The sequence below is a fragment of the Prunus persica genome, chromosome G4 (assembly GCF_000346465.2).
Source record: "Prunus persica cultivar Lovell chromosome G4, Prunus_persica_NCBIv2, whole genome shotgun sequence".
In the NCBI taxonomy this organism is placed as follows: domain Eukaryota; kingdom Viridiplantae; phylum Streptophyta; class Magnoliopsida; order Rosales; family Rosaceae; genus Prunus; species Prunus persica.
The window spans coordinates 2,122,423-2,136,325 of NC_034012.1; the positions used below are offsets into that span (position 1 = coordinate 2,122,423).

General features: G+C 37.3%; 3 protein-coding genes across 5 annotated transcripts; 1 reads left to right on the top strand and 2 right to left on the bottom strand.

Moving 5' to 3' along the window:
* LOC18778674 (splicing factor U2af large subunit B) lies at positions 636-5,569 on the bottom strand. Of its 2 annotated transcripts, none has more exons than XM_007213777.2 (18): positions 5,439-5,569; positions 4,918-5,102; positions 4,612-4,713; positions 4,319-4,386; positions 3,705-3,763; positions 3,565-3,606; positions 3,397-3,456; positions 3,052-3,112; positions 2,844-2,971; positions 2,611-2,726; positions 2,385-2,483; positions 2,222-2,297; positions 1,944-2,032; positions 1,794-1,860; positions 1,615-1,713; positions 1,379-1,460; positions 1,130-1,197; positions 636-1,023 (listed from the first exon to the last, which is right to left on the bottom strand). In XM_007213777.2, exons 1-18 carry the CDS (start codon positions 5,460-5,462, stop codon positions 886-888), a joined length of 1,563 nt encoding a protein of 520 aa, XP_007213839.2. In that variant the 5' UTR covers positions 5,463-5,569; the 3' UTR covers positions 636-885. The 2 variants fall into 2 exon arrangements, with proteins under 2 accessions (XP_007213839.2, XP_020418251.1); XM_020562662.1 differs by having other exon boundaries at positions 3,705-3,775.
* LOC18780575 (CBS domain-containing protein CBSX5) lies at positions 8,153-9,951 on the top strand. The gene is made up of 2 exons (XM_007212607.2): positions 8,153-8,644; positions 8,964-9,951. The coding sequence occupies exons 1-2, from the start codon at positions 8,304-8,306 to the stop codon at positions 9,790-9,792; spliced, it is 1,170 nt and encodes a 389-aa protein (XP_007212669.1). The 5' UTR covers positions 8,153-8,303; the 3' UTR covers positions 9,793-9,951.
* On the bottom strand, positions 10,064-12,898 carry LOC18779419. 2 transcript variants are annotated; one of them, XM_020562037.1, is made up of 4 exons: positions 12,454-12,896; positions 10,763-12,291; positions 10,521-10,611; positions 10,064-10,408 (listed from the first exon to the last, which is right to left on the bottom strand). In XM_020562037.1, exons 1-4 carry the CDS (start codon positions 12,686-12,688, stop codon positions 10,212-10,214), a joined length of 2,052 nt encoding a protein of 683 aa, XP_020417626.1. In that variant the 5' UTR covers positions 12,689-12,896; the 3' UTR covers positions 10,064-10,211. The 2 variants fall into 2 exon arrangements, with proteins under 2 accessions (XP_020417626.1, XP_007211553.2); XM_007211491.2 differs by having other exon boundaries at positions 10,763-12,898.

Here is a 13,903-nt window from a genome sequence, read left to right on the forward strand (position 1 = left end):
CTAGATGGGCGCGTGGGCCTACCTAAATGGGTTACCCAAATGTGGTTCTTGGATCCATAAGAACACTCGCACGTAAGATGTTGTGTTTATAATGTGACTTAGATATGCCCATTGATTCAGACCAAAAAAAAAAAAAAAAGATATGCCTATTGATTTTCATGGTAATGTTATGTTACTAACTAGAGCTGGGCAAGTTAAACGATGAACGGGTCGAACTGGCCGAACCGGACTGGTCATCATTCTTGGGGTTCAAAAAATTGGGAATCAAAGACCTCCATTCTGCGAGCAGGTTCGGCCAGCGGATGGTTTCCGGCCAACTGCGTGAGTTCATTTGGTTGCCCAGCCCTGGTACTAACATGAAATGGAGAAGCACAGAAGCTCCTCTAAAGGGAAATCAGAAGTAACATTGCCTAGCAATTAGAGACACCATTCATTTGAATCGATAGCGAGAATGACTTTGAAATTGGGGTGAAGGGAAGTAAAGGCTAGGGACAATGCCAACTAGCTTAATTGAAGAAAGAAGTAGAGAAATTTCACCCCAGAAAATGGGGGAAACAAAGAACGGAATGGACGAGGTGATTAGGCTCAACATGCCTCAAATGAACCAAAGATACATAGATTTGCTATGCAAATGAGAGACCAACTTGAAGCTTGAACTGTCTAAAATGTATATTATATGGTCTGTACACTGAAACAAATCTCGCTTTCATATCAATAGAGACCTAAATGGCCCGAAATTCCTAAGCCAACAAGACATCTCAAGAAACATTGCGGAGAAAGGCACTCGATTAATTTAACATGCGATCCACTCCCTGAGCAACCGTTGCACATCTGAAAAAGTAGTTTTTTCGAAAAGTAGAGCTATTTTACATTACATTAGTACTCTTACGCACTAAAGTCCCTGCTATGGTATTTGTCTTCTGGATAATAAAAGGCATTCACTATGTTGCCTCCAAATTTTCTGCCACTGAGGACATTCCTTGCATTGGCACAACTCCCAGTATCAGAATATTCCAAGAACACCTGCAAGAGTTTGTACATTATAAAGAAAAAGGAAGCCAGATATTTGATAGGCAAAGAAAAAAGAAGATTAAGAGCACAGAAAATGGATGCAGCAGAGTAGTTTTACCTTTCCAACTCCTGAGATATGCTCTCCATGTTGATCCTGACGAGGAATAACAACATTCACCAGAGTTCCTAACCATTCCAAACAAGAAAATTTCTCAGTTCTAATCCTAGTCATAGCGAAATCTAAAAGTGCTTTTTACAACTTCGCTTAACAAAACATCAAATATCTCTGCTTTACAAAAGAGACACATCCACACACACACATGCAATAAATTTTTAACAAAAGCTAAACAGGTTCGGAAGAAAATACCAAATTTGCTGCATTCATCCCTCATGTCTTCTAATATTTCTACATACTCTTCATCATCACCTAATTGATCGGCAGTAATTGCCTTCATCATAATAAGATATAACAATCAGTCAGTTGGAACTATCAAAAATAAACCCAGAATCAGCAGTCTTCTAATATTCCTAAAGATGGATGTTAAACTAACTACACAAACAAAATGCATGTCTTGCAAACTTCATTTTCAACAGTGATACTACCTCAGTCAAGCATAGGACTTTAGTGGGTGTTTCACCACTTGCCATGGTTGCCATTCCACCTCCTAGAAGATTCAAGTCAACAACCTGCAAGGCCATTTTCTACAACCAAAGAAATATATAAATAAGCCAACAATGTATTCGTAAAACATAAACAAGAACCAAACATATGTATTTCTTACCTGCATGGCTATATGCTGTTGTGCCTGTACCAAGATATTTTCTTGTTCTGATTTAGACTGCCCATTGCTGTAAAAAGATTTCAGGCCATCTTAATGGGCTCAAAATAATAAAAGAATCAAGCTTGCACTTTGATTTCAAACAACACCAACCTAGCAGTAGCACGCCTGACCGTTAAAGTTTTATCACCCATTTTTAAGCCGTTAAGGGCACCACAGGCAATGTCTGTCACAGCTGGATCCTGAAGTTCTAGAATATTAGTTGACTAGATTTCTAGGAGTGAACTCCGAGAAGTATATACTACATATGTATTAAAGAGAAGGGAGATGGCCATAAAATCAACCATATCAATCACTGAGTAGACATCAAACATTTGTAAGGTGACAACAATAAAAATCAATAGCAAAGCCTCTAATCCTTGAGCATTTACCTGATAAACACAGAATCCATATCCTTTAGAGTTTCCTGTGTCTTTATCCTTCACAAGGTCAAAACCACGGAGAGGGCTGCAGTGGTCAACTGTGCTGTTAGAATAAGCAACTATGGTTTATCAAAATGAGGAACGGCAAGTTGCAGGAAATTGAAGTCCATACCCAAAGGATTGTAGCAACTCTCTAATCTGTGCTTCAGTGAAGTAGTATGGTAGCCCACCCACAAAGATACGGTCGGGTCCCTCTGCTCCACCAACAGCACTGGTAAACAAATCCAAAATTAGTACACCACAAGACTTTTGCAATTCAACTCTACAAATTTATAAAGTAATTACAAAGAGTATGACACTAAATTAGCTTCAAATTAAGTAACTCATAGTCAACCTACCCTTGTGTGAGCCCAACAGCACCTAAGTTGAGGAGAGGACTTGGTTGGCTTGGACCAAGTGCTGCCGCTAAGGTAGGATTATAGTCTGTTGGCCTTCGTACCCGCACAGCAACCCCCTGATCAATCAAAAGGAGCATGTTAATGAAGAAAGAGTTTCATCCTTTATGACAATTATACATTGATTTTAAACAAAACAAAAAAAGAAACTTAATGATAATCTGAAATTGACATGCCTCGAATATAATCCCATCTAATGCCATTGCATTACTCGCTTCTTCAACCGTTCTCATCTCCACGAATGCAAACTTTTTTTCATGATTAATGTAGACATTTACCACCGCATCACCTGCAAGTTCGGATACTGGAAAACACACTACTCTCAGATAAAACCCATGTAATGCATACTGAACATAGTTAAACTGAGATTGTGATAACACTTACCTGGACCAACAGAATTCCCTCCAATGGCAGCCATGACTTGGCTAAAGAATGTGGCAATTGTCTGTGACATAAAAATGACACTCCTTAAAAATCTTTCAAAGAATGCAAGACAAATCCTTCAACCAAGTAAGAGGGAAATGAAAATTATGGTTTATTTGTAACCCAGTTGGCAATTGGTCATGTAACAACCTATAACAAGCTGCATTATATGCATAGTACATCCTTAGATTCTAGAGTGATAACACAAAAGGCATCAAATTTTAGCCTTGACCATATGTCCACAATAGAATTGAAGCCCTTGCTAGTACTTGGGATAGAATCCAAACGCAAAACCAGAAATATAACCTGCTCATTTGCCAAGGGGGGAAGCCCACCAACATATACCCGACGTGCATGCCTTGTAGCCTGTAAGAGAGAAAGAGACAAGGCAAATGAAAAAACGTCCTTCATGAATTTATAATAAAAAATGTATATATGTAAGTTTATATGTGCACATAGATAATATGAATTTACCTGCTGAGTCATCGCTTGGGCTGGCATCAAGGGAAGAGCCAGCTGTAATATGCAAAAACATATAAAGTTATTCACAAAGATCATAATGAAAAATCAAACTCAAGATTTCATAAAACCTTATACTGGTGAAAGGTGCATACATGCGCTGCCCCAAAAGGTAATACATTTTGTACCACTCCCTGCATCGTTTGTGGAATACCTGACAGTTGTCCTGCATTATTATTATTAACAGAAGGGGAACGGGCAATAACAGAAGGATAAGAAATATAGCTTCAAGGCCAAAACATGTCACAACTACACTGGCAATGTAATACATGTGAAATCCCAGACGTATCTTTTCATTATAAATAAAGCTAATATTTCATACCTAAAATATACCATGAAACAATAAAGTAAGAAACAAATTCCATCATCGCAGATGGTAGGGAAATATCTGTAAGTCTACCAAATGGCAACTGTATCAGTCGAAGGAGAAGAAGATCCAGCTAAACGTTGCATTGGTTCTCCCTTGAACGTAGTCACGCCAACTCAACATCGCCTTCTTACCCAAACCATAAAAGCAAACACAGACAAACAACCACACAACAACAACCAAACAACACAACAATGGCTCTCAGTTTCCACAGTAAACCATTAGAAAAAATAGTTTCTTAGATGCTTAAATAAAATAACAGGAGATCAGGCAACTATAACGAATAAAAGGTGCTACATATTCTTTCACAAGAATCTGGTGAATGAGAAGTTAGCTCCAAACCTGAAACAGCAGCATTAGGCAGCACGGCCCCAGCAGGTGGTGCCATGTCAAAACCACTTGTACGCTTGCTGTAGACAAAGATTTGCAGCAATATTAAAATGGAGCAATGCAGCTTTAAAGACAAAATATTAACAGCGGCTATGTTATGTTTTAATCAGCTAAAGCTTTTGAAATGGGAAATGTTGTTTTGAATCAACAGAAAATGCATAACCTAATCAACTAAAATAATATCCAAATAAGTCATGATACACTGACAAGATCAAGGTGAACGTTTATCTAAAAGTTTTCCTAACCTCTTTGAACGAGAACGGGAAGGAGATCTCTCCCTTGAATGAGAACGAGAACGCGATCTATGTCTATGCCTCCTTTCTCTATCTTGATCATAATCACGATGCCTACAAGACAGAACACACAGAATATGAAATTAAAAAAAATTAAAAAAATTTGTTTACAAACTAACTCCGTGATGCAATTGGGATTTCCAAACAGCATATGGGAACAACTTGGATAACTGAATTTCACTAAAAAGCAGGTCAGACAACTCAAACCATGGTATGTAGTTGTAATTTATAAAATATAATAAGATGCATAAGTTTAACCTGTCGAAATCTTGAGTTCGATTGCGGCGATAGCCATTAAACTTGTTCCTCCCTCTGTCAAATCTTCCACTTCTATCCTTGTAATCCCTTGTATACCGGTCATCATCTTTTTCTCTATCTTGACCGCGGTCTCGCTCTCGCTCTCTAGTCCATGAGCTCTCGCGTTCTGATCGACGAGAATTATGCTGATGCAATAAAAAATATCACTCAGTGATTTGATAATTGACAAAGTAACATATAGAACAGCGAACCGCTATCTCTAAACACTCATGGTTCGTTTCCTCTACGTATTCATTTTCAAATTAACTAATCAATTCGAAATTCTTCCCAATTCTACTCCCTCATTTTAGGAACAGAAACAGAAACATATTCTGAAAATTAAAAAGTAAAATTATACCCAAAACAATTCATCTGATTCAAAAACGGAACCTCGAACATACACAACATTAATAAATTACACAAGCAAGATTAGCGTAAGAAATTAGATCAACAAATTAACCGGTAGAAATTTAGAAAAACACCTTGGTGCCTTCGTAATCAGACATTGTATCTCCGACCTTCAAATCCGAACCCTAATTTTTTGGAAAATCGGTGAAAACAGAACCTCACGAATTGCAAGCTCTGGAAAGGATCTGGGGTATGTGTGAGTGAGGCTCTGCTACAGTAATGGACCCGACTCTTTTTCTTTTTTAGGAATATAAGATGGGCTCAAGGCCCAAACAAAACACCAAAAACAAGCAATACCCGATTGTGGTTATTGGGCCGGATTTGTTCTAGTATTCTAAAGAGAGGTCCAAATTGTTACTCGGCCAGTATTCACTAAAACTTGTCATAAAATTTTTTCCCTTTTTTTGGGGGGTAAATTTCAACTATAAATCTCAACAAGTATCTTTACCATTTTTTTTTATTTTACATTTTAATAATATAAAAAAAAATTTCTCAAAAAGAACAACTTTAATATTCTCTATACACCACTTCATCCTATCTTTTTATTTTTTATTTTTTTATACAAGTGATAATATAAATTATTCTAAATTCATTTAATTTAAAAAACCCGATAGGAGGAATGCGAATTTAAATACAAACAAACAGACTTATTATCTTAATCAATTGGCCTAATTCATGTATCTATCGCATGTAACACAGAGAAAATTTCGTACAAGCCCATATGATAACGTGAGCGCTGACGCACCACCAGTGGCAGTGAACTCGTGGACTATGGTCAGTCACTTGTACGGGTTCCTAATTTAAGTCCGAGGATGGGCCACGGATCGGTGCAAGATAGGTCCACCAGAAAAGGCAGTATTCGGTTTTGGACCGTAGGCGTGAGAGATCTGTGACAACTGGGCCCCACTAGTAGATTCAAGGAGCCCATTTCATTTTCAGCCACCAGCTAATTTGAGGCGGCAATAATGTTATAAATTTGGATTAAAATAAATAGCATGGGTAATTATGTGGTAAAAGATGGACAGTCCCCTTCTATTGAGGGATCCCTCAAATAATTTTATTTGAGGGACGCCCTTTAGGGTACCCTATAATTTTTTTCCCAATGATCCAAACCATTTATTTTTTAGGTCTTCATTTATAGATCATCCTTACAAAAAATTAGACAATCGGAAACCGTTTCGACATCCAATTGTGTCTTACAAAATCAATGAACACGGTGCTTCAAGAAAATGCTAAAATTTCAATAACTTAATTGAGTGGTCAAATGATATCGGATTCAAGTGATTTTTTGTAGAGATGATCTTTGAATGAGTATCTACAAAATAGATGGTTTGGATTAGTGAAATACAATCCGAAGTGGGGCCTACAAAGGGTGTCCCTCAAATAAAGCTTATTTGAGGGATCCCTCAATGGAAGCTCTCTGAAAATATGGATATCTATATATAAAGTAAAAAGCGGAGAATGATGAAATATTCAAAATATCAGAAAATATTTTTGGTTAATTTAAATATTAAAAATTAAAGTTATTAATTAAATGAGGATAATATGGTAAATTCACACTTTTTATATTAAAAAAAATTAAAAGTATAATAAAAATCAAATAATAAATTCTATTTTTATAAAACAAAACTACCCATTATCTTTTTTAATTCTAAAATAAATTTTAATTTTTTTTTTTTATAAAAAAAAAGCCTTTGCGGAGAGGGTAGTTTTAGTGAAAGGGATGGATTGTGGGCTATTTTGAAATAAATAAATTAACTTCTTCTTTGTCCATTGTAAATTTCATGTTTTGGTGCTAAGCATTCTCCAATGAATGAATGCCGCCTTGAATTCTCAGATGAATCATGGCATCTAGTACATGAATAAGATGGTGTTGAAAAGACGACAAATTTGAAGGACAGAGCAGCATACTCATATTGACTTAGATTACTTGGGAAATTTAAAATATTTATAAAAAGAACAATAATATATATATATATAAGGAGCAACTGACCCCATATGGGCATGATTACAAAGATATTTAGGTGAAGAACTTGTCATAAAATGGAATGTTGAACAACTTGTAGCCATAAATAAATTTGTGGAGTGGAACTATCACACTCCATAGTCCATACGGACATCGACACCCTAAGACATTCGAAAGCATACGCCAACTGCTAAATTTGCATGCAGCATTAAAATTTGGCGAGAAAACAAAAGGGAAAGAAATGAATGGAAGATCACTTGCTGCCGTTGATGACTATGTTTATAAGTGAACAACCAAATATGATAAATGTATGTCGTTTCTTGCCCTCCGTTTGATGCCAGTTATAAAGAATAATGTGATGTTAATGATATTAAGTATATGTGTTATAATACGAGTCAACGTATATAATATTAATATTAAATATACGTGTTATAGTATGAGTCAAAAATTTATATAATATCAATTAACATGTATTATGATATGAGTGGATTAGTAACGTTCCGTTACGAGACACATTCACATTATAACATTTGTTTTTTCAGATATTCATCTATAAGTATATAAAAGAGTGTTGAAAGCTATTTTTAGATATATTTTAACGTTTTGTTGGCTGAAAATGGCCACTTGGCCATTTTGTTGTAGACAATATTTTCGTTCTAGATTTTTCTATTTTACGTTTAAAGTCTCGGTGTAAGAAAGTAATTAAGCTCATATTCAGTGGCGTACGGTACGCGTATCCCACAATAACAACAAATCCGTAACAAATATCAGTACGGAATTCTCCGTGTCCGGGTCAAAAACAGCGTGTTTAAATACTACCAAAACCCCCCCTTGTCCTTCATCGACCAAAACTCAAATTTCAATTCTCTATTTGTTTTTTCTTTCATTCTCTGAACCTTGAAACCCAAGTTTTTTCATTCGCCCAGCCTGAGAGCTCCGTTTGGTTGGATTTTATTATATACAGATACAGTGCATGGGGCTGAGTCTGTTTTCGCATGAAGTTTCCGATCTCTGCCTCGGAAAGCCTCCGGTCAAGTCCCTTTCAATCTCCGCCACGGTCGGTGAGGCTTTGTCTGCCCTCAGGCGGCTCGGCGAAAGCAGCCTAAGCGTGTGGAGCTGCGACCACTCCGAGAAAAGCGACAAATCTGAATCTGAAGATTGTCTGTGCGTAGGAAAGGTTTGCATGGTCGATGTCATATGCTTCTTGGGCAAAGAAGAGAACCTGTCTTGCCCTGCCAAAGCGCTCGAGGCTCCGCTTGAGGTTTTGATACCCAAAGGGTCTGCCCTTGTTAGGCATTTGGAACCAAACGCCAGGTTTGTTTCTTTTTTCTTAACTGTTGATTGCCCCATTTTTAAGGATTTGATCATATTCTAAATTTTATTTTATTTTATTTTGACAAAAAGGTAGTTCTTATAGTTTTTTGCCGGATTTTTCACCTTGATTACTGTCGTACGTTTTCATGGTGCAACTTGTGCCGCCCCAAATGTCCATCAGATTTCGTGACGATGGAAATTCGGCAAACTATTTTTCCCTGAAGTTTATATATGAATTGTTTTTTTTCAAAAAAAAAAATATATATATATATATATTCTTTATGATAATAATCTGACTGATTTGTCTTATAAATCTCAGCTTGGTGGAGGCCATAGATTTGATTCTAGAAGGTGCACACAACATTGTGATACCAATTCAAAGTCGCAGGATCACAGCAACAAGAAAAATGCTTCTCCACAGTCACTCCTTCAACACCCTCCACAACAACCGTGAATACTGCTGGCTCACCCAAGAAGACATCCTCCGCTACCTCCTCAACTCCATAGGACGCTTCAGTCCCATCTCCAACAGCCCCATCAACTCCCTCCAAGCTATCAACACCGAAAACATCCTCGCCCTACATTATGATGACCCTGCCTCATTTGCATTGCCCCTTATTTCTCAGTCCCTTGTTCAGCAAACCTCGGTTGCCATTCTTGATGAGTACAGCAGGGTGATTGGGGAGATCTCGCCTTACACCATCAACACCTGCCATGAGTCGGTGGCAGCTGCAATTGCCACACTCTCAGCCGGTGACTTGATGTCGTATATTGACTGCGGTGGCCCTCCGGATGAGCTAGTGCAGTTGGTGAAAGATAGATTGGAGGAGAAGAAATATGGGGCGTTCTTGGAGTTCATGGAAGAAGACTCAACATTGTCATCAGCTTCTTCCTTCTGTTCGACTTCATCGGATGAAGAGTTTGGGTGGGGAAGAAGGTCAGGAGGAGGTTATTCAGCAAGGTTAGTGAGGAGGTCGGAGGCAATTGTATGCTATCCAAGGAGCTCCTTGGTGGCAGTGATGGTTCAGGCACTTTCTCACCGCGTGAGTTATGTGTGGGTTGTCGAAGAGGATGGAACCTTGTCTGGCATTGTTACCTTTGCAAGCATGTTCAAAGTTTTCCAGGAACGTTTGAGGTCGATGGCATAACGCTAGCTGAAGATTTTTTTCCAGCAAGTGAAAAAACTTGCAGCGTCCGCAGTTAATGAGTACAAGTTTTCTTTTGGGACATTTTTGTACTTTGTGGAAAATGGAAATGAAACCTCTGTACATCTTTATGATTTTAGTTATTTTTTGTGTTCAGTTAAACATAAACTAATGCGACAAAATTCAATGTTGGTGGTGAATGAACCTACTAAAAACCGCAAAAGCTTTCATATGGGGAGAGCAATAGAGAGTACTATGAGTCGATGCTGCGCCAGAAAATAAACTGTCTTCTATATTCTTCTCTTGTCATCACTTTTATTTATTATTTTGTATTTATATAAATATATCAAAGACTCGTTGTTTACTGTATTTCGCGAACAGGAAGCTTGACAGAAGGGACAAAATTTAGCAGTACGCTTTAGTTAAAAGTAACGGTGCCTGCTGCTAAGCTCCGATGTGCATAATGATAAGGCTTCTCTTACTTGGACATTGTTGGAATCCATATGAAGTGCATCTTCATACAGCCTCTTTGCCTGCTGCAGCAACTTCACCTTCTCTTTCCCGTTGCTAGGTCGTAGGCGTGATCTTTGCTGTAGTGCCACACCCCATCTAAACAGAGCTGCAGTTTAAAAGTTTTTGAAATCAAACAGAATCAAATAACTTATACACTATGTTCTCTCCAAAAGAAAAAAAAAAGGGAGAGAGAATGAGAGGGGGGACCAGAAACATACCATCTGGTGCATAAACATTTCCCTTGGACATCATGGCATCAAATTTATCAATTGCAGCCAAGAACAGTTCGTCAGCATCAAAAGCCGCTTCCTGAAATCCACAAAGGATACGGTTTAAAGCCTAATTCAACTAAGCATAATGTAGCTCACACGACTGAGTACTAAAACTACAAAAGCAGTTTAAACAATCCATTGATAAGAAAAAAATTTAAAAATTACAAAATTCAAGTCAAGTCTCTTACAGGTCCAATATCTGCAATCAACTGTGCACGGAAGGTGAGAGCAAGACCCCAATTATATAGGGCTCTCACATCATTCGCGTCAATTGATAATGCCATTCTATACCTTTTGCCTGCTTCCACAAGAAGTTCCTCGCACTCTTCACACACGTTAATCAGAACAGATGCAATTTCATCTTTACTGCTGATTTTATCATGCATTCTAATCCATTTCTCAGCAGATAGGGGGTCACTTCTTGCAAGCTGTGTTCTCAACTCACGACTAATCCTCAATTTTAATTCTCCATGAAGAAGGCAAGTGTTGCCTAACTGGCCCACAGCTAGCAAACTCATGGGCTTCATAGATATGGCTTTGGATAGTAATTTGGCTGCCCTGTATAATATGTTCTCTGCACGCTCTTCATTGTGTTTAACTCTTATTAATTCCTTGGCTTGTTTTAGAAGATCATTAGCTTCTCTAATATACCTATCAAACACTATATCATCTGAAACCACTGAAGATGAAAGAGAAGGGAGTTCACTCTCATGTCCAGACAGGTGATCAGCCAAATAAGAATCGTCATTGTGATTTACTTGCTCTTCTCTAAGATGAGACTCGTAAGTCCCATCCTCACTTTTTTCCCTGATATGAGAAGACCTGTAGTCCCCACCAGATTGCTTAAGTATTTGTTCTTGTACAAAGGAAGCTTTACTGTCCATATGCTCCATTCTGACACTTAAATCTACAGAATCAAGTAGAATGTCATGGGATTCCCACGTTTCAGCATGATTGTTATGATCCATCTTCGAAGATATGTGACCATTGCTCATGAATTGCAATCCATTATTCTGATAATTAAACTCTCTTCCAGCTGCAGATCTGTCAGGACCCCCACCCACCTCCTCTGAACTCATCTTATTATTTTCTAAAGCAACTTTGACTCTTCCATTTCCAGCCTCATCAAAACCAGACTTATTTAAGAAATCTTGAGAATGACTCGAATTTACAATTCCTTTATTCTCATGAACAGAACCGAGAACCATTTCATTAACAGAAGGCATCGAACCATTCCCTCGAGATTGATCATCCATCACTTTCTCCACAGCCTCTCGCTTAAAATTATTTTTCACTCTATTAGGCTTGGAATCAGCCAACTTTTCTTTGAACAAACCTCTTATGTACTGAAACAACTCATATCCAATTTGTACGGTCTCTTTCTTTCTTTTACTCAGCTTTTTGTTCTCAACTAAATCAATATTGAACTTACCCAAATTCTCAACAGCATTCCTAGCATTCGACACCAGTAAACTAATAATTTCCATGGCCTTTACATAACTTTCCAAATCAGTAACTGTAATTTCTCTGGAATCAATAGCTTTTTGTACATCGTACTTTAAGTTATTAACTTTATCATCAAACCCATCGAAAATTTCCACCAAGTTCCTCAATTTCTCAGGATAAGCAATTAAGTTTTCTTCTTTTGCCCTTCTCTTATTTGCACTTAAGCTCACTTCACCAACACTTCCACCGCGAACGAAGCCAAATGAAAACCCTATAGCAAAAACTAAAATTGAAGCAGGAAACACGACAACTGAAGAAATCCTAACCCTGGAAATGGCAAAAGCGCATGCAAGGCCTAATAGAAAGACGAAGACATGCTTTTTATCATCGATTCCTATAGAAACCAGAAAATCACGAAACTTATCAGACTCACCAGAGCGGCCCGAGTCGCCGGCGAGTCTCAAATCGTCCCACCCGCCATAACTGGCTGATTCAGAGGCACAGTGAACTCCGACAGAAGATAATCTAGTGGTTCTGGGATAGCAAGACCATTTTCTGTAGGAAATGTGAAGAAAGTTCTGACTTCTCGGAAAATGGAAGAGAAAAACTGACGGTGAGAATTGAGGCTTCGAATAGTGAACCCAGTACTGGGAAATTAGGGTTTTCATTAGGAATTTCTCGGAGGGGAAGGGACTGTACGAACGCCTTTGCTGTATCTCGCATGGCAACAACTAGCACAGCCTCAGCTACGCAGTTAGTCGATGAACTTCAAGTCCATGGATAGTTTCGTGTAACAGTGGGTCATTTTCGTCATTGGTTTGGAGCCTTACTTTCACAAGGTTTCGGTCGGACACATTCTTTATTTCGTAAAGTTTGGGGACCAACTTTGAAATCCTCAAAAAATAAAAATTGAAGGACCAACTGATAAAAGTTATGTTAGCACTTTTTTTTTTTTTTTGGTTATTTTAAAAATAAATCTCTATATATAAAGCAAAAGGCAGAGAATGGTGAAACATTCAAAATACCAGAAAATGCCCTTGGTTAATGTAAACATTAAGAATTAAAATTATTAATTAAATGAGGATAATATGGTAAATTCACAATTTTTCATATTAAAAAAATTAAAATTAAAAGAAAATTCAGATAATGGATCCTATTTTTATGGAATACAACTATCCATTATCTTTTTTAATTCTAAAATAAATTTAAATTTTTTTTAAAAAAAACCTCTCGCAGGCGTAGAAGCGCGTGCAGAGAGGCTAGTTTTGTAGAATAGAAGGATTCCCCTTGCTAATCTCTGTAGGGTCAATAACTTTTTCTTTTCTTTTCTTTTTTGGGTGATCAATAATTTTCTTCTCTGATTATGAGACTTTTAACAAATATAGCTGTTGCTTGTTGGCTGTTATGACAACAGAATCATGTGTATAATTTGTTTTTTAAATTTTTTAGTATAAGCAATGGTCTAAACTATATGGGTTATCACACACATACAATTAAGATGTTATCGGAGTTCGAATTTGAGACTTCTAATTTATAAGTCAAAGCTTTTTTTTACTGGGTTAGATCCCGTTGACACGCCATTTTGTTTACATCCATTGCTTTGATGCTTTCATTTATGAAGAAGTTAAAATCCAAAAAATTTGTTCATACTATGCAATATATAATTAGTTTAGTTCATTATCAACAAAGCCGTTATTCACACGTTAAAAATGTTATTATTTACTTTGTAACACATAATATTTGAAATCTAATAACGGTGTATGTGACCGTCCACCAAAATCATCCATCATGTATTGAACTTGAGTGGAGGTGATTAAACTGTTTGTTAAAAATGGTAATGATTTTTGATCATAAGTGATCTCCCAAAGCAATGTTCCTTTCAA